At 28.3% G+C, this 23,149-nt stretch overlaps 2 protein-coding genes across 4 annotated transcripts in view; one reads left to right on the top strand and one right to left on the bottom strand.

Moving 5' to 3' along the window:
• LOC142240697 (protein stum-like) overlaps positions 1 to 12,700 on the top strand; it is a 34,947-nt gene extending 22,247 nt beyond the window's left edge. Inside the window, exons 2-6 of the mRNA XM_075312401.1 lie at positions 6,979 to 7,593; positions 7,675 to 7,777; positions 8,388 to 8,514; positions 8,584 to 8,778; positions 11,056 to 12,700. Of these exons, the coding sequence (XP_075168516.1) occupies positions 6,979 to 7,593; positions 7,675 to 7,777; positions 8,388 to 8,514; positions 8,584 to 8,778; positions 11,056 to 11,186 (1,171 nt within the window). The 3' untranslated portion in view covers positions 11,187 to 12,700. The remainder of the gene's footprint in view (positions 1 to 6,978; positions 7,594 to 7,674; positions 7,778 to 8,387; positions 8,515 to 8,583; positions 8,779 to 11,055) is intronic.
• A 5,839-nt stretch (positions 12,701 to 18,539) lies between these two features.
• Positions 18,540 to 23,149, bottom strand: part of Ehbp1 (Eps15 homology domain containing protein-binding protein 1) — a 94,731-nt gene continuing 90,121 nt past the window's right edge. For all 3 annotated transcript variants that reach the window (XM_075309062.1, XM_075309060.1, XM_075309061.1), the window contains one exon: positions 18,540 to 21,444. In XM_075309062.1, coding sequence (XP_075165177.1) covers positions 21,363 to 21,444 — 82 coding nt within the window. In that variant the 3' untranslated portion in view covers positions 18,540 to 21,362. The remainder of the gene's footprint in view (positions 21,445 to 23,149) is intronic.

Raw genomic sequence — 23,149 nt, 5'->3', positions numbered from 1 at the left:
AATTTGTAAAAACTTTATTTATAAAGAAAATGTTCTTTGATATAAGAAATGTTATCAAAATTTTATTTGTATAGGAACTTTTATCAAAATTTTATTTTCATAGAAATTTTGTCAACAATTTGTTCTTATAGACAATTTTGTCAAAATTTTATTCCTATAGAAAATTTTTTCAAAATTTTATTTTTCTGTAGAAAATTTTGTCAACATTTTATCCTATACAAAATTATTTCAAAATTTTATTCTTATAGAAAATTTTTTAAAAATTTTATTCCTGTAGAAAATTTTGTCAAAATTTTTAGTCCTATAAAAAATTTAGTCCAAATGTTTAGTTCTATAGAAAATTTTGTAAAAACTTTATTCCTATAGAAAAGTTTGTCAAAATTTCACAAGAAACATATAAAATAAAATAGACCCTTAGGAAAAAATTGAAAACTAGAAGACAACTTTGAAAAAAATCCCCTGATCGATTTTTTTTATGTTTTTCGACTTTTCATGCTATCCAAAATCTATTAATCAGTTTCTCATAGTAACGAATATTCTTTTGAAAATGACGAAAACATCGAAAATATTGATGAACTCGAAATTTAAGAAATATTTAACAAGGCATTGAAGACTTCGAATATCTATAATTCCTGATTTTCCCATTACGTACTATCGAAAAAGTTTTCTAATTATAAATCTCATAAAAATCAGATTTAATTCCTATAGAGTTTTTTTTTTAAGAGTAACTTTTCCGTTTCCACTTACATTCTAACATCAAAGCTCTAATCCATATGTTAAGGCCTATACTTGAACATGACCATTGTGGATATTTTTCTTTTACATGGACACATGTCCTTTACAGTAATGTGTTATTCCAATGATTATTATCATGACACACCACTCACCGTAGGGTTATGAAGAACTTCCGGTATAATGTATACAACTATGGCTGTGCCCACACACATACAATATCATTGTAAAGATATGGCTACACACATTTTAAAAATCCCTACATGTGGTGCATGTCTATGTATGTATTTCCGTTTACCACATACATGTGCATTTGAAAACGAATGAAACGGAAAATCCCCTATTTGTATTTAAATGTTTTGTTATGACGTGTTTCCTTTATTCGAGCGTTGCCAATGATTATTTTTTTCATTGGCATTGTCCTCTTCTCAATGTACACAGACACACATGTGTACTCAAATTTAAATGGTGACTCTCTTGCCTTAAGAAGGTTACTTGCTTAGCTGTTAGACTTTATTACAGTTTTTTGTTTTATTACTACATGGGATGAGAGAGTGGGAGAGGGAGAGAGAGCGAGAAAAATACGAACTTCCCTTTTATTGAAGTGACCTTTGTCTTTCAATTCCTCTATTGAATAACAAATAATTTCCTCATTTATTTAGATTTTTTTTTTACAGTTTTATAGTGTCTTTATGTCTTTGGCCTTTCGCAAAGTGTTTTTGTTTTATGATAGGCCCACTATCGAGTGTATTTTAAAATTGCTAAACAAATTGCTATTGAAGGTCAATATTTGCATTTAAGGACTTTGGAGAAAGGATGTTTTAGAATTATGATATATAACTCTCGGTCAAATGGCCAAGGACGAAATGGATAACAGGAAATTTATTGTAAATAGCGATCTAAAAAAACAAACTAGAGAAACACTCACCCCTGGAGATATCATGACAAATTACTTAGCCGGTTTTATTCGTTTTTCATAAAAATTTAAAATAAAATTTATATCATACATTCCATTCCGTCGCATCAGTATTGCCAGTATTTTTCTGGCTCTTGTCCCCATATTGGGACGCTTTCGTCCCCAAAAGCTCCAATTTAGACTCAATTTCCTTACAAAAATCCCAATAATTTTTTTACAAGTTTCTTTAAAAAAATTAAAGAACTTATGGTCTCCAAATGCTCGAGAAATAAAAATGGGATTCCGAACCACGATTGCCACCCAAGCAAAAAAAATAAAAATACCAACTACCAAATAAAAAAACCTTAGTTTGGCGTTTTTTATACAATATTTCTCGTTTTATGAAAATAATATTTTTTTTGAAAGAATTGATTTATTATTTATTTATTATTATATGATAACCCGTAATAGCGCCAATTATTTTGGGTATATTCCCAGCAAAAAAAGCGTCGCCCAAAAAGTAGTGAAAATGTTCTTTTTGGATCCGGAAGTGGTGCTTAATTGACGCAGAAGCGATGAATTTAACATGGGCTTGTCATAGGACGGATGTCCACCATTTCAACAGCCGCTGTACTGAATTTGCATCACTTCTTAAGGTGTGAGGTAAATTCAATGTTTTGGATGTGAATTAAGAATTTTTGTGATATTTTGAAAAATAAATAATTTTTAAAATTTTTTTATAATTTTTAATGCATTATAACGCTTGTCTGGAACGTTTGTCATCAAAACTCGCAATTTTTGTAGAAAGGATTTAACATTTTTTCGGCTAAATTTAAATAATTTGTACCATTTTATTAATTCTTAATATGGTTTTAACCTATTTGAAACAAATAAAAATAAATTTCCCATTAAAAATATGAACAAAGCGTGTTAGAAAAAAATCACTCAAATGAACTTCCTGTGCAGTTAAAATAAAGAACATCTTTGGGAGAGCATTTTTGGAAGTTCTTTTTAAGTTGTGCTTTGAGAAGAACTTCCACATTTTTTTGCTGGGTTATAAACGTGTCGAAGTTTTAAATATTTTTAGCTCGCACCAACAAGGGCAAATTGCTAATTCTACAAATAGGGAGAACTTGCCCGCAAATGGACATGGATAATATGACCTAAAACGAGAATTCAAATTTTTAAAGATGTTGACTTAATATTGACTTTGATAGAATATTAGTCAAAATTTTATTTTCATTGAAAAATTTGTCAAAATTTCAAATTTTCTTTGTCTATAGGAAATGTTTTCTTTTTATAGAAATTGTGTCAATCTCGTCAAAATTTTATTCCTATAGAAATTTTTGTCAACATTTTATTCGTATGGAAAATTTCGTCAAAATTTTTATACCTATAGAATTTTTTTTTTTCAAACTTTTTAGGCCCAAAGAAAATTTTGTCAAAATTTTATTACAATAGAAAATTTTTTCAAAATTTTTAGTCTTATAGAAAATGTTGTCAAAATTTTATTCCTATAGAAAATTTTGACAAATATTTTATTCCTATAGCAAATTTTGACAAATATTTTATTCCTATAGAAAATTTTGTCAAAACTTTTTTTTTAATGTTTAGTCCCATTAAAATTTTTAGTGCTATAGAATTTTTAGTCCTATATTTTATCAAAGATTTTATTTCAATAGAAAATTTTGTCAAAATATTATTCTTTTTATTCCTATAGAAAATTTTGTCAAAATTTGTATCCCTATAGAAAGTTTTGTCACAATTTTATTCCTATAGAATATTTTGTCAAAATTTTATTCCTATAGAAAAATTTTCAAAATGTTATTCTTAAAGAAATTTTGTTCTTTTTTTATAATATACAAAATGTTGTCAAAATTTTATTTCTATAGAAAATTTTGTCAAAATTTTATTTCTATTGAAAATTTTGTCAAAATTTTATTCTTATCGAAAAATTCATCAAAATGTTATTCCTATAGAAAATTTTGTCAAAATTTTTATTCATATAGTAGATTTACTCAAATTTTGTAGTCCTATAGAAGATTTTGTCAACATTTTTAGTTCTATAGAAAATTTTGTCAAAATTTTATTTCTATAGAAAATTTTGTCCAAATTTTTATTCATATACAGTGAAACCTCTCAAACTTGGACACTCTGAAAACCGGACATTTCCCAAACGTGGACAGTTGCCTGGGAACGGTTGCTATATTAACGCATTAAAATTAACCTCTCATACTTGGACACCTCCCAAATGTGGACAAAATTTAGGTGACCGTAAGTGTCCACCTTTCAGAGATTTCACTGTACTACATTTAGTCAAGTTTTAAGTCCTATAGAAAATTTTATCCAAATTTTATTTCATAGAAAATTTTGTCTAAATGTTATTCCTATAGAAAATTTTTTCAAAATTTTATTCCTATGGAAAATTCTGTCAAAATTTTTATACCTATATTTTTTCAAACTTTTTAGGCCCAAAGAAAATTTTGTCAAAATTTTATTACTATAGAAAATTTTTTCAAAATTTTTAGTCTTATAGAAAATGTTGTCAAAATTTTATTCTTATATAGAAAATGTTGTCAAAATTTTATTCCTATAGAAAATTTTGACAAATATTTTATTCCTATAGAAAATTTTTACTCGTATAGAAAATTTTGTCAAAATGTTTACTCCTATAGACAATTTTGAAAAAATGTTTATTCCTATAGATTTTTTTTTTTCAAAATGTTAAAAATTTTGTCAAAATTTTATTTCCATAGAAAATTTTGTCAAAATTTTATTCCTATACAAAGTTTTGTCAAAATTTTATTCCTATACAATTTTTTTTTATTCTTGTAGAAAATTTCACCAAAGTTTCCTATAGAAAATTTTGTCAAATTTTTATTCCTATAGAAAATTTTATCATAATTTTATTTCTATAGAAAATGTTGTCAAATTTTTATTCCTATTGAAAATTTTACCATAATTTTATTTCTATAGAAAATTTTGTGATAATTTTCAAATTTTTGAAATGTTCTATGGAATTTTATCACAATTTTCTATAGGAATAGATTTTTTACGGGGCAAGATATAGGCCCGAGTCCAAATAATTTTTGTCTCTATATAATTTCAGAAGGTAATTATATAGAGACTAAAATTCCCAACTCGGGAGAACTTTTTCCAATAAACATTCAGAAAAAAATTTTCAATATTTTTGGGCATTTATAGTCCTTTTTTTCATATGTAGTTTGTATATAGACAAAAAATGTCATTTTAACTAAAAATCCTTTTTTGACATTATTCATACGCAACCCACTGCAGCAAGTGATGACCATAAGGGAATACATGGGAGCGTATGGTAAACTTTATTTCTAATTTTTATGAAAAATCAATAATGGCAGAATGAAATTATAAATTTTCGCTGGGGCTCCCAAAATAAAATCCCGCGTCCGTTTATAGACCACCTGCTCCTGTTGTATGCGGACGAATATAGTGGAGCAATGTTTTCTTTTTTAAATTTTGACAATTCGCTGTGCTTCATTTTTAATAATGTAGAAATAAGAAGAATTTCCCATAAACCTTATTTATTATACGGAACCGATTTTGAATGTATTGAAATTCCCCACCAAATCCCCATGTCTCCTACTCTAAAGTTTCGTCTCTATTCACTAAAAAATATTACCAATTTTTTTTTTTTTGGTGAGGGGGGGGGGGGTATCCGTAATACTGGCAACACTGGTTTCCTTCCTACTTGTTGCAAGGGTACGTATGAACTATGAACGTATGAACACCTCCCAAATGTGGACAAAATTTAGGTGACCGTGAGTGTCCACCTTTCAGAGGTTTCACTGTAGTACATTTAGTTAAGTTTTTAGTCCTATAGAAAATTTTATCCAAATTTTATTTCATAGAAAATTTTGTCTAAATGTTATTCCTATAGAAAATTTTTTCAAAATTGTATTCCTATTTTTATACCTATAGATTTTTTTTCAAACTTTTTAGGCCCAAAGAAAATTTTGTCAAAATTTTATTACAATAGAAAATATTTTCAGAATTTTTAGTCTTATAGAAAATGTTGTCAAAATTTTATTCTTATATGGAAAATGTTGCCAAAATTTTATTCCTATAGAAAATTTTGACAAATATTTTATTCCTATAGAAAATTTTGTCAAAATGTTTATTCCTATAGATTTTTTTTTCAAAATGTTATTCCTTTAAAAAATTTTGTCAAAATTTTATTCCTATACAAAGTTTTGTTAAAATTTTATTCCTATAATTTTTTTTTTATTCCTATAGAAAATTTCGTCAAAATTTAATTCCTATAGAAAATTTTATCATTATTTTATTTCTATAGAAATTTTTGTCATAATTTTTAAATTTTGAAAAGGTTCTATGGAATTTTGTCAAAATTTTCTATAGGAATAGAATTTTCACCGGGCAGCATATAGGCCCGAGTCCAAATAATATCACAATGGCAAAATGAAATTATAAATTTTCGCTCCCAAAATAAAATCCCGCATCCGTTTCTAGACCACCTGCTCGATTTGCACACTGTTGTATGCGGACGAATAATGTGGAGCAATATTTTCTTTTTTAAATTTTGACAATTCGCTGTGCTTCATTTTTAATAATGTAGAAATAAGAAGAATTTCCCGTAAACCTTATTTATTATACGGAACCGATTTTGAAAAATTCCCGAATATATAGAAATTCCGCACCAAATCCCCATGTCTCCTACTCTAAAGTTTCTTCTCCATTCACAAAAAATATTACCATCTTGGGGGGGGGGGGGCGATCCCCAATACTGGCAACACTGGTTTACTTCCTACTTGTTGCAAGGGTACGTATGAACTACGGCAAACATTTCTTATTTAAAATTAAACTCAAAAAAATTTCTCGACAGTAGGTATACTGACAAATTTTATACCCAGTTTTTTTGATTTTCATAAAAATTAGAAATAAAGTTTACCATACGCTCCCATGTACTCCCTTATGGTCAGCACTTGCTGCACTGGGTGCGTATGAATAATGTCAAAAAATGATTTTTAATAACAATTACATTTTTTTTCTCTACATATGAAACAAAAATACATATGAAACAAAAATGGACAAAAATACCCAAAAAATATTAAAAATTAATGTCTGAATTTTTATTGGGAAAAGTTCTCCCGAGTTGGGAATTTTAGTCTCTATATAACTACCTTCTCAAATATACTAGCACATTTATAGGGAAATGGGTGGAGTATTTGTAACGTACCACCTAAAATAACTAATATGTGCTATAGTACTTTATATTAATATAACTAATACGGCACCTGAATCATTTTACAATTTTATTTTAAATGCCATAACTAAATTCTGTACTCACATTTCAGATCCGGTAGTCAAGAATATCTGGAAAACAAATCCCTAGATCAAGAAGACGAGCCGCCCCGAGGCTGTTGCCGATGTTGTGCTAAATTCTGTATACCATGTCGACGTTGTCGTTGCTCACGCTGCTCTCGTTGCTGTCAACGCAAACGTAATGATAAAAACGATGATGCCAAAAGACCAGTACTCTCAGCCAGCAGTAGTGCCACCACCACTAATCTCCAATTAATCGATGAAAACCCAAAGGGTAAAACTTCATGCTGGCAAAAACTTAATTGTTGTAAAAGTTGTTGCAAAAAGAAAGCCAAGCCAGCTATCAAGGAGCAGAAGCATTCTTTGGGACCGACAACCTCATCGTCTATGGGACCACCAAAACAGAGTAAATGTGGTCTATGTTTGAGTAAGATATTCTGTTGTCGTTCGGTGAATAAAATCGATCCGAAGACGGGTGATGAGACGGAAGTGAAGAAATGTTGTTTCTGTATACCGTGTCGTAAGAAAAGATCACATTCATCGACCGGATCAATGGCTGGTTCATCGGTGGCTTGGCAAGACCCTGAGGCGGGTATAAGACCTACAGATGCCGCTGTACTAGAAGGACAGAATGGAGAAGTGAAACAGTAAGTAATGAATACTGAATGGAATTTAGAATTTTATTGCAATCACATTTACCAATGAAATATTTTCTCTTCCTACCAAAGGGGATGTTGTAAACGTTTTTGCAACTTTTTATTGTGTTGCCGCAAGAAAAAGGTTCAAGTTGCCGATAGTAGAAGGCAAAGTATTAGGGCACCACCACCAGAGGTAAGACTTTATATCTTAAATATTTTAATATAATTTTTTTTATATCAGTGATCATGTACAATAAACAGTTCACAGCAAACATATTTTTTTCTCATTAAAAATTTGTAACAACAAAAATTTATAATTTTAATAATAATTAAAAATTCGATTTGTTAAAAATAGGTTTGCGACAATGTGTATGGATTATATTCCCACAAAAATACAGTGATTATAACAATAATCAATTCACAGCAAACATATTTTTTTCTCATTAAAAATTTGTAACAACAAAAATTTATAATTTTAATAATAATTAAAAATTCGATTTGTTAAAAATAGGTTTGCGACAATGTGTATGGATTATATTCCCACAAAAATACAGTGAGCGTCAAAATAAATTGTACAAAGGGTTTGTTTTAACAAAGAGTTTTGCAGTGTTGGATTTTTTTTATTTTTGATTTTTAATTTTAACTAGAGTCTAATTACTCTATAGGTAATGTCTAATAAAATCGTAGAAATTCGTATGTACACTTTATTATGACACTCACTGTATATTAGGTTATATACTTGGGATATTTTTGCAAACATAATTTTATCATTTAATCCTATGATATTTTTATCCATTTTCTAGGACACCCGTCGCAAACTACATGTGGACCTTGTGGAGTACACATCCAAAATGAAGGGAGCTATACCTGTCTTACCTCTATGCTTGGCCTGGTTTTGTGCCCTATGTAATATTTTGATACCAGGATTGGGTATGTTTTTAAATGAGTTGCCACTTGATATGTCTCTCTTTATTATAAGGATTTTTTGATATCTTGCAGGAACCCTCTTATCTGGTTTCTTTTGTCTATGTGTGGGTATACCACGCTTCTCTCATTATGATAGCGCCAAAGCACGTTTTGGCGCATTACTGATCAATACCATTGTGGCATTTGCCCAACTATTTTGTGTGCTTTTCTGTTTTGTCGGCTGGGGTTGGAGCATTTGGTGGGGTACCATAATGTTGAAGTGTGCAAGTAAGTAAAATAAGGGAAATTAAAACAAAAAAAAGGTTAAAAAACCATAAAACTTTTGTGCAGGGCTTCTTTGGCGAAACATTCCTTTTTTTAAATATACCCTGTATAATTTTTTGTTAAGAAACTTTGCGAATTCATCATTTTCATATATGTCAAGAAGAGCAATTTCAAAGAATAAGGGAACAGTTTTAAAGAACCCTATTTTATTCCAATATATTTATTAGGAACCATGGGGCGTATAAATGTTATAAATACGATTGATGATTCCGAACCATTGAGCGTATGAGTTATTTTAATTCGTGTAAAATTCATATATGAAATCTTTGCCAAAATTAATTAATTTTGAAGAAACGTTCCGAACTCTATTTTAACACAATACTCCTTAGGAATTTTTATGAAGAAACTTTATGATTTCATCCTTTTCATACATGTCAAGAAAGTCAATTTCTATCATAGAATTTTCAACGTTTTAAGGAATCATATATTGCCTGAATATTATCAACAAAGGGGCGTATAAGTGTTAAAAATACGATTGATGATTCCGAATCATTGAGCGTATGAGTTATTTTAATTTAATTAAATTAAATGCATGATCCCAAAATAATATGAAACCTTCGCCAAAATTAATTAAATTTGGAGAAACGTTCTGAACTTTATTTTACCACTATACTGTGTAGAAAATTTGTGAAGAAACGTTATGATTTCATCCTATTCATACATGTCAAGAAAGTCAAATTCTACCATAGAGTTTTCAACGTTCTAAGGAATCATATTTTGCTTCAATAAATTTATTATGAACCATGGGGCGAATAAGTGTTAAAAATACGATTCATAATCAAAATATGAAGAAAATTGTACCCAAAATCTACCAAATATAAAAATCTTATTTTGAAATATTTGATCAAATTTTTGTGGTTAGTACGAAAAAAAAATTGTTAAAATTTTATTTCCATAGAAAATATTTTGTCAAAATTTGTTTTCTATAAAAAATCTACCAAATTTAAAAAATCTTATTTTGAATTATTTTATCAAATTTTTGTGGTTAGTATGAAAAAAATTTTCAACATTTAATTTCTATACAAATTTTCTCAAGATTTTATTTCCCTAGAAAATGTTCTCAAAATTTTATTTCTAAAGAAAATTTTCTCTACCTTTATTTATTTTTAAAATTTATTCAAAATTTTATTTCTAGAGAAAATTTTCTCAAAATTTTATTTCTATCGAAAATTTTATCAAAAATTTATTTCTAGAGAAAATTTTGTCGAAAATTTATTTCTAGAGAAAATTTTCTCAAAATTTTATTTCTATAGAAAATTTTCTCAAAATTTTATTTCTATAGAAAATTTTTTCAAAATTTTATTTCTATAGAAAATTTTCTCAAAATTTTATTTCTATCGAAAATTTTGTCAAAAATGTATTACTAGAGAAAAATTTCTCAAAATTTTATTTCTATAGAAAATTTTCTCAAAATTTTATTTCTATAGAAAATTTTCACAAAATTTTATTTCTATAGATAATTTTCGCAAAATTTTATTTCTATAGAAAATTTTCTCAAAATTTTATTTCTATAGAAAATTTTCTTAAAATTTTATTTCTATAGAAAATTTTATCAAAATTTTATTTCTAAAGAAAAATTTCTCAAATTTTATTTGTGTAGAAAATTTTCTCAAAATTGTATTTCTATTATTTATTGCTTTAATAAATTTAATATAAACCCATGGGGCGTATACGTGTTAAGTATTTGATTAAATTTTTTTGTGTGTATAAAAAAAATTTTGTCAAAATTTTATTTCCATAGAAAATTTTGTCAATATTTAATGTCTATAGAAAATTTTGTCCAAATTTACTTTATATAGAAAATGTTGTCAAATTTTTGTTTCTATAGAAAATCTACCAAATTTAAAAAATCTTATTTTTAAGTATTTGATCAAATTTTTGTGGTTAGTATAAAAAAAAATTTTATCAACATTTCTATAGAAAATTTTCTCAAAATTTTATTTCTATAGAAAATGTTCTCAAAATTTTATTTCTATGGAAAGGTACTTAGTGTGAGAGGAATGTTTTGCAAAATCTACCAAAAACATCATGAATTCTACCAATCTACCAAACAGTAAAAAATCTACCATTTTTGGTAGAATTCTACCAACTTTGGCAACCGTGTTCATGATGCCGAACCATTGAGCGTATGAGTTATTTTAATTCGTGTAAAATTCAATTTATTCAAATATATCTTTGTTAAATATTTTGTATTAATTTTTTTTACGTTTTCATTAATAGAGAAACTAAGTAAAATCCGTAAAGTTGAACGTCTTGAAATGGAAGAGGAAAGAAGGCAGGCAGCTGCTGAGGCTGCTGCAGCAGCTGCAGCCCAAGCCGCCAAAGGAGAAACAGAAACGGCAAAAACTTAAAAATTGTATGGCGATAAATATAATCCAGAAAGTGGAAACTTTAAACAAGGATTGTGGATGAAAAAACATACATTAACAAAATTCTACAGAATTGTAGTTGATTGTATTTGACATCTACGATCAAACCTTGCAAGTGGCCTTTAATTAAGAAAAATACTAAATTTACAATACATATACAAAAACATGTCTACCATTTTGTTAGAAATAAGATGTAAAATTAACTTCCAACAGTGAAACAACTAAAGTGGCCTTAAATTGTGAATACCAATATTATCTAGAAATTTGTCTACCACAAGAAATTTGTTTTCCCTTCTTTCGAATTAAAGAAGACATTCGTAAAAGCTTTCCAAACCACAGAAACCAATGTCTACCTTTAGAGAAAAAAATTAAAAACAAAAATTAAATGATTCATTCAAATCAAATCCATATCTACAACTATAGCTACAACAATGACCATTATTTTATAAAGAAATTATTATTCATGCCTGTTCTGGGTCACACCGCATTGTGCACCACACTATACACTTTCTACACACCACACACAAAGTTAGTTGTTCTGAGTCACACGTGTGAACACTTTTTTCGGACTTTTAATCGAAAAATGTGACAGCTGATTTTTTCTGCAAGCCATATTATTTGCAGACAGAATTTATAAACAAAACATATTTTGCCGGTATAAACATAAAAAATTAAAAGTAAGTGCGTAATTAAAAGCCATAAAATGCCTGCCGGATTTTTGTTAGCAGTGAATAATGTAAGGACAAGAGCAATTTATCAAGAACAAATAAGAAGGCGATTTCTACCTTTGTTTTGATTTGTTTTTTCTATCCCTCCTCAATGTTACTCATGAACAAACGATCGCCGTGTCGTTCTCGTTTTTGTTTTTGGCGGCGGAGAAGTTTTTATTTTGGTTTTGGTCAAACAGTTTTTAACATCCATACATTAAAGGAAATTGAATTATAGTGCGCATAATTAACTATTCTGTTAAGGTTTTTCTCATTTGTATTGCTTAAATATTTACAATAATATTGAAAACAAATTTTCTATCGTGGCGGCCTCCATGTGCAGAAAGATATTGGCGGCGTTAGTTTTTTTTTAATTTGCTCAGTGATTTGTGCACCAAGAACACTTTGCAGAATTGAAAATGCCATATTTTTCATGCAATAAATTTGGTAAAATTCACTTTTCTTAGCCCATTGATTTTGTAAAAGTTATAATTTAATTGCCTTACATTTTCAAAAAGACCTTTGATTTGTTTAGGAAAGCGGATAGTATTCACAAAAATCAAAGATAATTTTGCTTAAAACTTTTTTGTGTTAACTTTTAAAAATTGTGGCAACATTATACTTTCGAACACACTGAAAATCAGCTGATTAAAACAACCCCAAAATTTATACACCAATCAGAGGAAATTTCGGTTCAAATTTTAGATGGATTTTTAAAATCGTGGTTTCTGCCATATATAAGTGACTTTCCCAATAAAATTTGCAAATATTTATAAAAAACATATTAAAGTTTCAGAATCTGTTTATTTGTTATAAAAACTTCTAACTTTGCATACGATGGCTGTACACTAAGCCTACACAAAAGAAATGTTCGTGTACATTTTCAGGTCTATGACGGTGTATAGTGTTGGCCAGAACACCTTTTAAGTGTGACACCATACGTAACTTGTACATGTGTGTACCAGAACAGACACGATTAAAAAAATGCCTAGTTATAATAGACCCTAAAAAGTTGATTATTGTATATATGATATCATTTTTTTAAATGTATAACCTCTTTTGAATTTTGAAAAAAAAAATAAAAAGAATATATTTAAAAACTGTAGGAAAACAAATTTGTGCACTTATTTTTAAGCTTAAAGCAAACTTTTTTCGAAATTAATATTTAGGCCTTCCTTATGTTTGTATTGTAGTTTATATTATTAAATTTAAAAAAAAAGGAAAATCATATCGAAAATTTTTATTCTAGATAAAATCTTGGATAATTTTTACAATTTATCTGTAAATACTATGTATTTCATAAAGAGAAAAAAACTCGAAAAACGAAAAAAGATCTCTTTGAAATGAAATAATATATAAATAAATATTTAAAGAATCGTACTATAAATGCTAAAAATTAAAAAAAAAAACAACCGTAGGATTATTATTATCTTTTTTTATTAAAAACTAAAATATTTGGTAAGTATTCAAAATATGTGAAATTTTTTGGATTTAAATTCTCTTCAAAGTTAAAAAAAAATTAAAACAAAAAATACCATAATAAGAGAAAGTCAAATAACCGAATACTCTTTTAGGTAACACCCAACAAAACTCCCCCAAAAAATATGGAACGAAGGCACTCCTCCCAATATGAGGAAAGTACTTGTCTTTAGCATTTCCACGAGCAAAATTGTAAGCGTGTAAATGTATTTGTAACTATACGAAAATTTTCTCTTGAGATATGAGATATAATAAACCCATCGAACCTCCTAAATTAGAAATTGTAATGCCACATAAACTTTTTTTCTCAAAAATTATATATTTCGATGAACCTATTTCTGAAATTTTTGCTTATAAATCTATTGTTTACATTGAGGTTTTTGAAAATGTCCTGTTAAACAAAAAAATTAGTTATTTTTTCCTTGTTGCCTCCACTGCGTATGATTATTATAAATAGATAGGACAATAGAGCGTATGAGTATTATAAATAGAGACTTCATGTGATCTTTGCTTCAAGTTTTGGAAAAACCGACTTTTTGCAATTTTGAAATAAAAATCAAAAAAGCAAATATGAGCGTATGAGTAATTTTATTTCGTGTAAAATTTATATATGAAACTTTCGCCAGACTTAATTAAATTTGGAGAAATATTCCGAACTCTATTTTAATACTATACTCCGTATAAGAAATTTTATGATTTCATCCTATTCATACATGTCAAGCAAGGCAATTTCTATCATAGAGTTTTCAACGTGTTAAGGAATCATATTTAGCTTCAATAAATTTATTATGAACCAATGGGGCGTATTAGTGTTATAAATACGATCAATGATTCCGAACCAATGAGCGTATGAGTTATTTTAATTCGTTTAAAATTCAATTTAAATCAATACGATGCCAGAATAAAATTAAACATTGCCAAAATTAAATAAATTTGAGAAATCCTCATAGGCCCAAAAGTAGGACAAACTGCACAATCAATTTATTTAAATAAACTCAAACGAAAAACTAAAAAAATATATTTTATATATCTTTGTTAAATATTTTGTATTTTAATATTTTGTATGACGAGAATATTTTCAAATAATATGTATCCTCCGCACATACTCTACGAGTTAAAATTCTTAATCTGCTTAAATTTATAAATTAAAATAGAAAAACTCATCCAAATTTAATCATGGTTAGGTTAGGTGGCAGCCCGATGTATCAGGCTCACTTAGACTATTCAGTCCATTGTGATACCACATTGGTGAACTTCTCTCTTATCACTGAGTGCTGTCCGATTCCATATTAAGCTCAATGACAAGGGACCTCCTCTTTATAGGGACCTCCTTTTAACGGCGTTCCACATTGCAGTGATACCACTTAGAGACCACTTTGAAACCCTCAGAAATGTCACCAGTATAACTGAGGTGGGATAATCCACCGCTGAAAAACTTTTTGGTGTTCAGTCGAAGCAGGAATCGAACCCACGACCTTGTGTAGGCAAGGCAGACATGCTAACCATTGCACCACGGTGCCTCCCGTGGTGTAATGCTTCAATCATACAGACAATTGGAAAATTTCTTTCAAATCAAACAGAAAATTTTATTCGTCTTTGGTGCGAATATACGATTTAGCTAAAAATGAGCATCACCAGCTGAGTCAGGGTTAGGTTAGGTTATGGAGGATGACACCAAAAACCTTATGCGGAGAAATGGTGTCCACTTAGACCATGATGGTCCATTGTGATTCCTCGTGGTTTTCTCTTTCGTCTTCGACATCTGTCTTCATCTGCCCTGGTCGGTCATAACTCCTTTACGCTTTTCTAGGTTTTCCATCCTGAAGCCTTGATAAAGGCGAGTATATCCTTCAAACCACAGTCACGCACCTCAGCAATGTCCTGCAAGAAAAAGGAGCCCAGGATCTTGTTTCTTCTAAAAGATAGAGCCGTACACTGGCACAGAAAGTGGTAAGAGTCTTCTGTAGCCTCCGGGTCAAGGCACCATCTACAAATATCATCGGCCCTTAAGCCAATCCTTACCATAGGCTTCCCAAGTGTATTGTGTCCCGTAATGATGCCTATCAATGGCCTCAAATCCTCTCTTATCGTTCCATATCAGCTTGGTCTGCTCGCAACCCTAAGAGGAAGTCCATCGTTCCTTCCACAGTTCATCATATTTAGCATGGACCCTGTAAGTATACAAAGATAGCGGGGGGAAACGTCCGTGATGATGTTATTCGTGCCGCGGGCACCTTCTTTAGCCAGTACATCTGCCTCCTCATTGTCCCTTATTCCATAATGTCCAGGTACTCAGCACAGAGTTATATTATGCTGTTCAGCGAGAACCCTGAGTTCTCTACGACAGCGGCTGACTACCTCTGACGTTATGTTCGTATTATCCAAGGCCTTCATTGCTGCCTGACTGTCGATGAAGAAGCAGATATCGCTTCTGAATATCGGCCTCATCAACAGGAGCTCCGCAGCTTTGGCGACAGCAATTACCTCCGCCTGGAAGATACTGCATGCTTTGTCTAATCCACATGACTCTCTGATCCCTAGCTCTTCGTAGTAGATACCACTGCCCGTGCCTTCAGCCATCTTCGATCCGTCCGTATAAATGTTCAAATCTCCTAAAGTATACGCCTTTCCTCCCAGTCATCTATGCTTGGGAAAATCAATCTTAGCTTGCCCTCGTATACATGCTGGGTCGCCATATAGTCCGTCCTTAGACGCTGCCCAAGCGACAAGTTCCGTGTGCCTGCAGGTCGTGTTTCCGAGTAAGTCCAAGCTCTTCAGTCTCATGGGTATAACCAGTCATGTAAATGAGCTGAGTCAGCTTTGCCTTGAAGAAAACGCCCCAATAAAACCATTACAATCTGTATGACAAGCGGACATGCAAAAAGCATACATTTTTTCTTAAAAATTATTTGTTTCAATGAAAATATTTCTGAAGATGTTGTTTATAAATTCTTTGTTTACATTCATTTTTTTTAACCTCGTCGTAAACTTAATATTTAAAAAAAAAAAATTTATTGCTTCATAATGTATTTTTTCCCATTTTTTTGCCTTCGGTGCGTATGATTATTAAAAATAGATAGGACAATAGAGCGTATGAGTGTTATAAATAGAGGTTTGGCCTCAAACTTGGGGAAATATATATTTTTTAAAATTTTAAAATAAATGCCATTGGTAGGTATGAAGATAAATTTTTCTACGATTTTACAGAAAAATTTGTTCTCTTTCAATTCAAAGGCGATTTCTTCGTTCAAAGCCGATAGGCCAATTAGGGTTACCATCTTTTATTATCATATATATTTTTATTCTCGATACTTCCCTACACCCTTGGCCTTAATATTTTTCATTACTATAAACTTACCTAATTTCAAAATATTTTTATACCCTCCACCATAGGATGGGGGTATATTAACTTTGTTATTCCGTTTGTAACACATCGAAATATTGCTCTAAGACCCCATAAAGTATATATATTCTGGGTCGTGGTGAAATTCTGAGTCGATCTGAGCATGTCCGTCTGTTGAAATCACGCTAACTTCCGAACGAAACAAGCTATCGACTTGAAACTTGGCACAAGTAGTTGTTATTGATGTAGGTCGGATGGTATTGCAAATGGGCCATATCGGTCCACTTTTACGTATAGCCCCCATATAAACGTACCCCCAAATTTGGCTTGCGAGGCCTATAAGAGAAGCAAATTTCATCCGATCCGACTGAAATTTGATACATGGTGTGAGTATATGGTATCTAACAACCATGCAAAAATTGGTCCACATCGGTCCATAATTATATATAGCCCCCATATAAACTGATCCCTCGACTTGGCTTGCGAGGCCTCTAAGAGAAACAAATTTCATCCGATCCGGCTGAAATTTGGTACATGGTGTTAGTATATGGTCTCTAACAACCATGCAAAAATTGGTCCACATCGGTCCATAATTATATATAGCCCCCATATAAACCGATCCCCCGATTTGGCTTGCGAGGCCTCTAAGAGAAGCAAATTTCATCCGATCCGGCTGAAATTTGGTACATGGTGTTAGTATATGGTCTCTAAGAACCATGCAAAAATTGGTCCACATCGGTCCATAATTATATATAGCCCACATATAAACCGATCACCAGATTTGACCTCCGGAGCCTCTTGGAAGACCAAAATTCATCTCATTCGGTTGAAATGTGGTACGTGATGTTAGTATATGGTATCCAACAACCATGCAGGAATTGGCTCATATCAGTCCATAATTATATATAGCGCCCATATAAACCGATCCCCAAATTTGACCTCCGGTGCCTTTTGGAGAAGCAAAATTCATCCGATCTGCTTGAAATTTGGTACGTGGTGATCGTATATGATATTTAACAACCATGCCAAAAGTGGCCCATATCAGTCCATAATCATATATAGCCCCATATAAACCGATCCCGAGATTTGGTTTTGGAGCCTCATGGAGGAGCAAATTTCTTCGGAGTGAGTTAAAATTTGGTACATTGTGCTAGTATATGGTCGTTAAGAACCATGCCTAACTAGGTCCATATCGGTCTATAGTTATATATATCCCTCAGATAAATCGATTGCCAATCACACAAAAATTGGTCCATATCAAGTTCATAATTGTATATAGCCCCCATATAAGCGACTCCATATTTCAATTCTGGCTCTCTACGTACCGTGCAAAAAGTCCATATCGATTTGTAATTATTTGTAGACTTAACTATACATAACTTTTTTGTCTAATATATACCACGTATGGACTAACTCACAATTTATAAAACGATATTAAGAAGTTTTAAGATACCACAACCCAAGTATTTGTGGATGACAGTCTTTCGTAGAAGTTTCTACGCAATCCATGGTGGAGGGTACATAAGATTCGGCCTGGCCGAACTTACGGCCGTATATACTTGTTTTTTTTTTTTTTTTAATTTCATTAATAAATATATGTTTCATTTCATTAATAAATATATGTTTTTTATTTAATTTTTATGGTCTTACCCAATTTCAAAATATTTTTATAGTTCCATTAATATAAAATTAAACGCCCGCCACTGTATTGTTGATAAATATATTTTTTTTATTTAATTTTTAATTATAATTTTATATTCTGTTAAATTATTTCAAATTCATATTTTGTAATAATTTCTCTTTGTCTTATTATTTAATAAAAATTATACCATAGCTAATGAACGCTAAAATTAGTTGAAGTTTAAGTTCTGTTCTTTTCTGTTGTTCTTTGTTTTTTTTTTCAGACCATATTTGTTAATTCAATAAGATTTTATGATCTGTATTTATTTTCTTTTATTTTTGTATAAATTATACAAAATTAAAAAAAAAGAATAAAAATAATTGTATAAGGAAAGCGAATTATCTATAAAATAAACAATTTACATATCATTTAAAAACTAAAATAGAAATATTATAAATTATACATGAAAAAGAAAATGTACACACAAACTACATAGTAAATAAAGCTAAGTAATATACATTAATTTAAAACCACAAAAAAAAACTATATATTGTAAAAACTAAACCATTTAAATAGCGACATTTTAGGAAGTCACATATATTTAGAAAAAAAAATAAATAATGTACAAAAGAAATAAACATTTGTTTAATTGCATTAAATTATGGATCACACTTAGTTAGAACTTAAATTTAATTTTCTTTAGTTAAGGTTATAAAACAAATTAAACTAAAAAATATACTAAAAATTATAAAGAAAAAAAATTAAGGTCCATTTTAATTTACATGGTTATTGTATATAAATGTTTTTTTCGGTTTCGTTTTTGGTGAGAAGCGTTATAAAAAATAAGAGTTAATTATAATTTTGAAATAGATTTTAGTTTTAAGTTTACAAAAAAAAATCTAAAAAAAAGAAAATTTGTTAAAAAACCTATAAAAAGTTTTTTTGAACATGGTTTCTCTTACAAAGTGAGTATCTTCTACATTGTTTGGGAGGATGCAGCAAAGGCAGCGAGGATTATAAAAGCGAACATTGAAAATATATGAATTTTATTTTGGATATATGACTTCTTTTTTTTAAGGGATTTTAAAAAACAAATGGCACAACTTTCAAAACTGAAAATAAAAGCAAAATTACTTCATTTGTAAGAACAAATGCTTAAATGTTTGAAAAACTAATAAACAAATTACCACAAGACCTTTAAAATATACAAAAATGGAAAAAAGTCGATTATAAAAAAAGTTTAACCTGGTGTCTGGAGATAGCAAAACAAAAAAAAAATTAACATTGATTGAAAATCAAATGGTAGATTTTTTTTGGGGATATTGAAGACAATAAAAAGTCCATTCCAAAGATGATTTTCACCCATGTTCCGATATCCACTTCAATTCCACTTCCACTATTCACGTCAAATCCACGAGCATGAAAATTTGGTGTTCTTAATTCCACGTTCTTTTTTGAACTTTTCTGTAACCAACTGGGTTGCACAAATCACCCAAAAACTCACTAAGGCGGAAATCAAAATAAGTGGAATCAATAGACTTATTATAATTTATTATTTTTTTTTAAATTAAAAATGACGCAGTTTTAATAAAACTTATGTATTAAATATAAAACATTTCAAATTTTTTACGCGAGTATTTTTTTAACCCGAAATACACCTATCTTGGACATAATTCAACTTTCACCAAGACTTTTGCAAGTGAATTGATTTCACGAAAATTCCGTTGAAAGTGGATTGTAGGACACGAAAATCGTGGAATTGATTCACATTCACCTGAAATCCTGTAGTGGATTTGGGAGCATGGGCATTTATATCGAAATTGATTTTTCTACCAAATTAGAATCGTAAAACCATAAAAATATATATAAAATAATAGACATAAATTAATTTTTGTACTAAAAAAATTAAATAAATTCATTTTTGTACTAAAAAAAATTTAATCAATTAATTTTTGTACCAAAAAAATTGAATAAATTAATGGAATCAAAAAAAATAATTTTCAATATTTTGTTTCAAACATTTGTAGCATTTGTTCTTAATTACAATTTAATTGTAAATTTTTAAATTTATTTTGTGATATATTTCTTATAATGTGTATTTAATTTCGTTTTTGTTTTTCATCTTAAATTTCTAACGGACGTTTGTTTTTGAATTTTTTTTTAGTTAATATTTTTATATTTTAAATTGAATTTTCATCTTTCAATTTCATTCGTTTGCAGTATATTGATTTTGCCGTAAATATTTCATTGTTCTTTAATAATTTCTTTGCCGAAAAATATGTTTTCTTTTATAGTTTTTTATAGTATCATATTTGGATCCAAAATATATTTAGTATTTTACTTTATTTTATTTTTTTATAGGATTTTTCATTTGTTTTTGTTTTTCTTATGTATGTGAATTTGGAATTTGTAATGGATTTTTAAATTCATATATTTTTTGAAAATATTTTTTTATACTATCTGTTTAGTAATCTCGTTATATGAAAACATTTCAAACGCTTCGCTTTTTTCTGTTTATCTACCTGGGAATAGATATCTATTTAGTGTTTTCCCCCAATTACATTTGATGATCGAATGATGAAAGGGAGCATTGAGATGGATAACGAATATATAATTTTCATTTCAGATTTAGTTTTTCGTTATTTTCATTTATATAATGTAAAATTATGTATATATACCATGATATATATGTGTATATAATATACCATTTATTTTGGTTATTTTTTATATTTTTTTTATAAAATATATAAAGCTAAACATACACACACCTAGAGAATTTTTTTATGGTTGATTTTGCACGCTTTTTTTGTTTTGTTTGATTTCCAAATATATTCGGTTATATATCAAAACCTTATATATATAGGGTTTTTGTTATTCTTAATTTTGCTGCTGTTGTTTTTGTTATAGATGAACATTTTTGTTGTTGTTTGCACAGTCATGGAAGTCTCTTGAATTCCTTTTGTTAAAGCCATTGAAGTGGCCTAAAGTAGTGGCATTTGAATAGCTCCTTAAGAAATAACACATTTTTCATTGTTACCACTTATGTTGACCTGTTCCAGATTTCGTGCAATTTCATGATCATCTTCGATACTAAAATGAAAGGACAAAAAAACAAAATTGTTAAACTTTAGGTTACAAAAAGGACCTTAAAAACAAAAGCAAATATTAAATCGGCCAAATGATAATGCCCGGTTATGATAGGCACAGTAAAAAAAATAACATTTTGAAAAATCGATTGTTATCTTCTGGTTGACTATTGAATTTTTGAAAAATGAAATTGAAAAATTTCTATAGAAATAAAATTTTGACAAAATTTTCTATAGAAATAAAATGTTGACAAAATTTTCTATAGAAATAAAATTTTGACAAAATTTTCTATAAAAATAAAATTTTGACAAAATTTTCTATAGAAATAAAATTTTGACAAAATTTTCTATAGAAATAAAATTGTGAAAAAGCTTTCTATAGAAATAAAATTTTGACAAAATTCTCTATAGAAATAAAATGTTGACACAATTTTCCATAGAAATAAAATTTTGATAAACATTTTCTATAGAAATAAAATTTTGATAAAAAATTTCTATAGAAATAAAATTTTGACAAAATTTTCTATAGAAATAAAATTTGGACAAAATTTTCTATAGAAATAAAATTTTGATAAAAATTGTCTATAGAAATAAAATTTTAATAAAAATTTTCTATAGAAATAAAATTTTGATCAAAATTTTCTAAGAAATAAAATTTTGATAAAAATTTTCTATAGAAATAAAATTTGGACAAAATTTTCTATAAAAAATTTTGGACAACATTTCCTATAAAAATAAAATTTTGACAAAATGTTCTATACAAATAAATTTTTGATAAAAATTTTCTATAGAAATAAAATTTTAATAAAAATTCTCTATAGAAATAAAATTTTGATAAAAATTTTCTATAGAAGTAAAATTTTGATAAAAAAAATTTCTATAGCAATAAAATTTTGACAAAATTTTCTATAGAAATAAAATTTTGATAAAAATTGTCTGTAGAAATAAAATTTTAATAAAAATTTTCTATAGAAATAAAATTTTGATAAAAATTATCTATAGAAGTAAAATTATGACAAAATTTTCTATAGAAATAAAATTTTAACAAAATTTTCTATAGAAATACAATTTTGATAAAAATTGTCTATAGAAATAAAATTTTAACAAAATTTTCTATAGAAATAAAATTTTAACAAAATTTTCTATAGAAATAAATTTTTGACACAATTTTCTATAGAAATACAATTTTAATAAAAATTGTCTATAGAAATAAAATTTTAACAAACTTTTCTATAGAAATAAATTTTTGACACAATTTTCTATAGAAATAAATTTTTGACAAAATTTTCTATAGAAATAATATTTTGATAAAAACTTTCTATAGAAATAAAATTTTGACAAAATTTTCTATAGAAATAAAATTTTGATAAAAATTTTCTATAGAAAAAAAATTTTGATAAAAATTTTCTGTAGAAATAAAATTTTAATAAAAATTTTCTATAGAAATAAAATTTTGATAAAAATTTTCTATAGAAATAAAATTTTGATAAAAAATTTCTATAGAAATAAAATTTTGACAAAATTTTCTATAGAAATAAAATTTAGACAAAATTTTCCATAGCAATAAAATTTTGACAAAAATTTTCTTTAGAAACAAAATTTTCTATAGAAATAAAAGTTTGACAGAATTTTCTATAGAAATAAAATTTTAACAAAATTTTCTGTAGAAATAACTTTTTAACAAAATTTTCTTTAGAAATAAATTTTTG

The sequence above is a fragment of the Haematobia irritans genome, chromosome 5 (genome assembly GCF_050003625.1).
Source record: "Haematobia irritans isolate KBUSLIRL chromosome 5, ASM5000362v1, whole genome shotgun sequence".
NCBI lineage: Eukaryota > Metazoa > Arthropoda > Insecta > Diptera > Muscidae > Haematobia > Haematobia irritans.
This window is presented reverse-complemented; position numbering and strand designations above follow the sequence as displayed.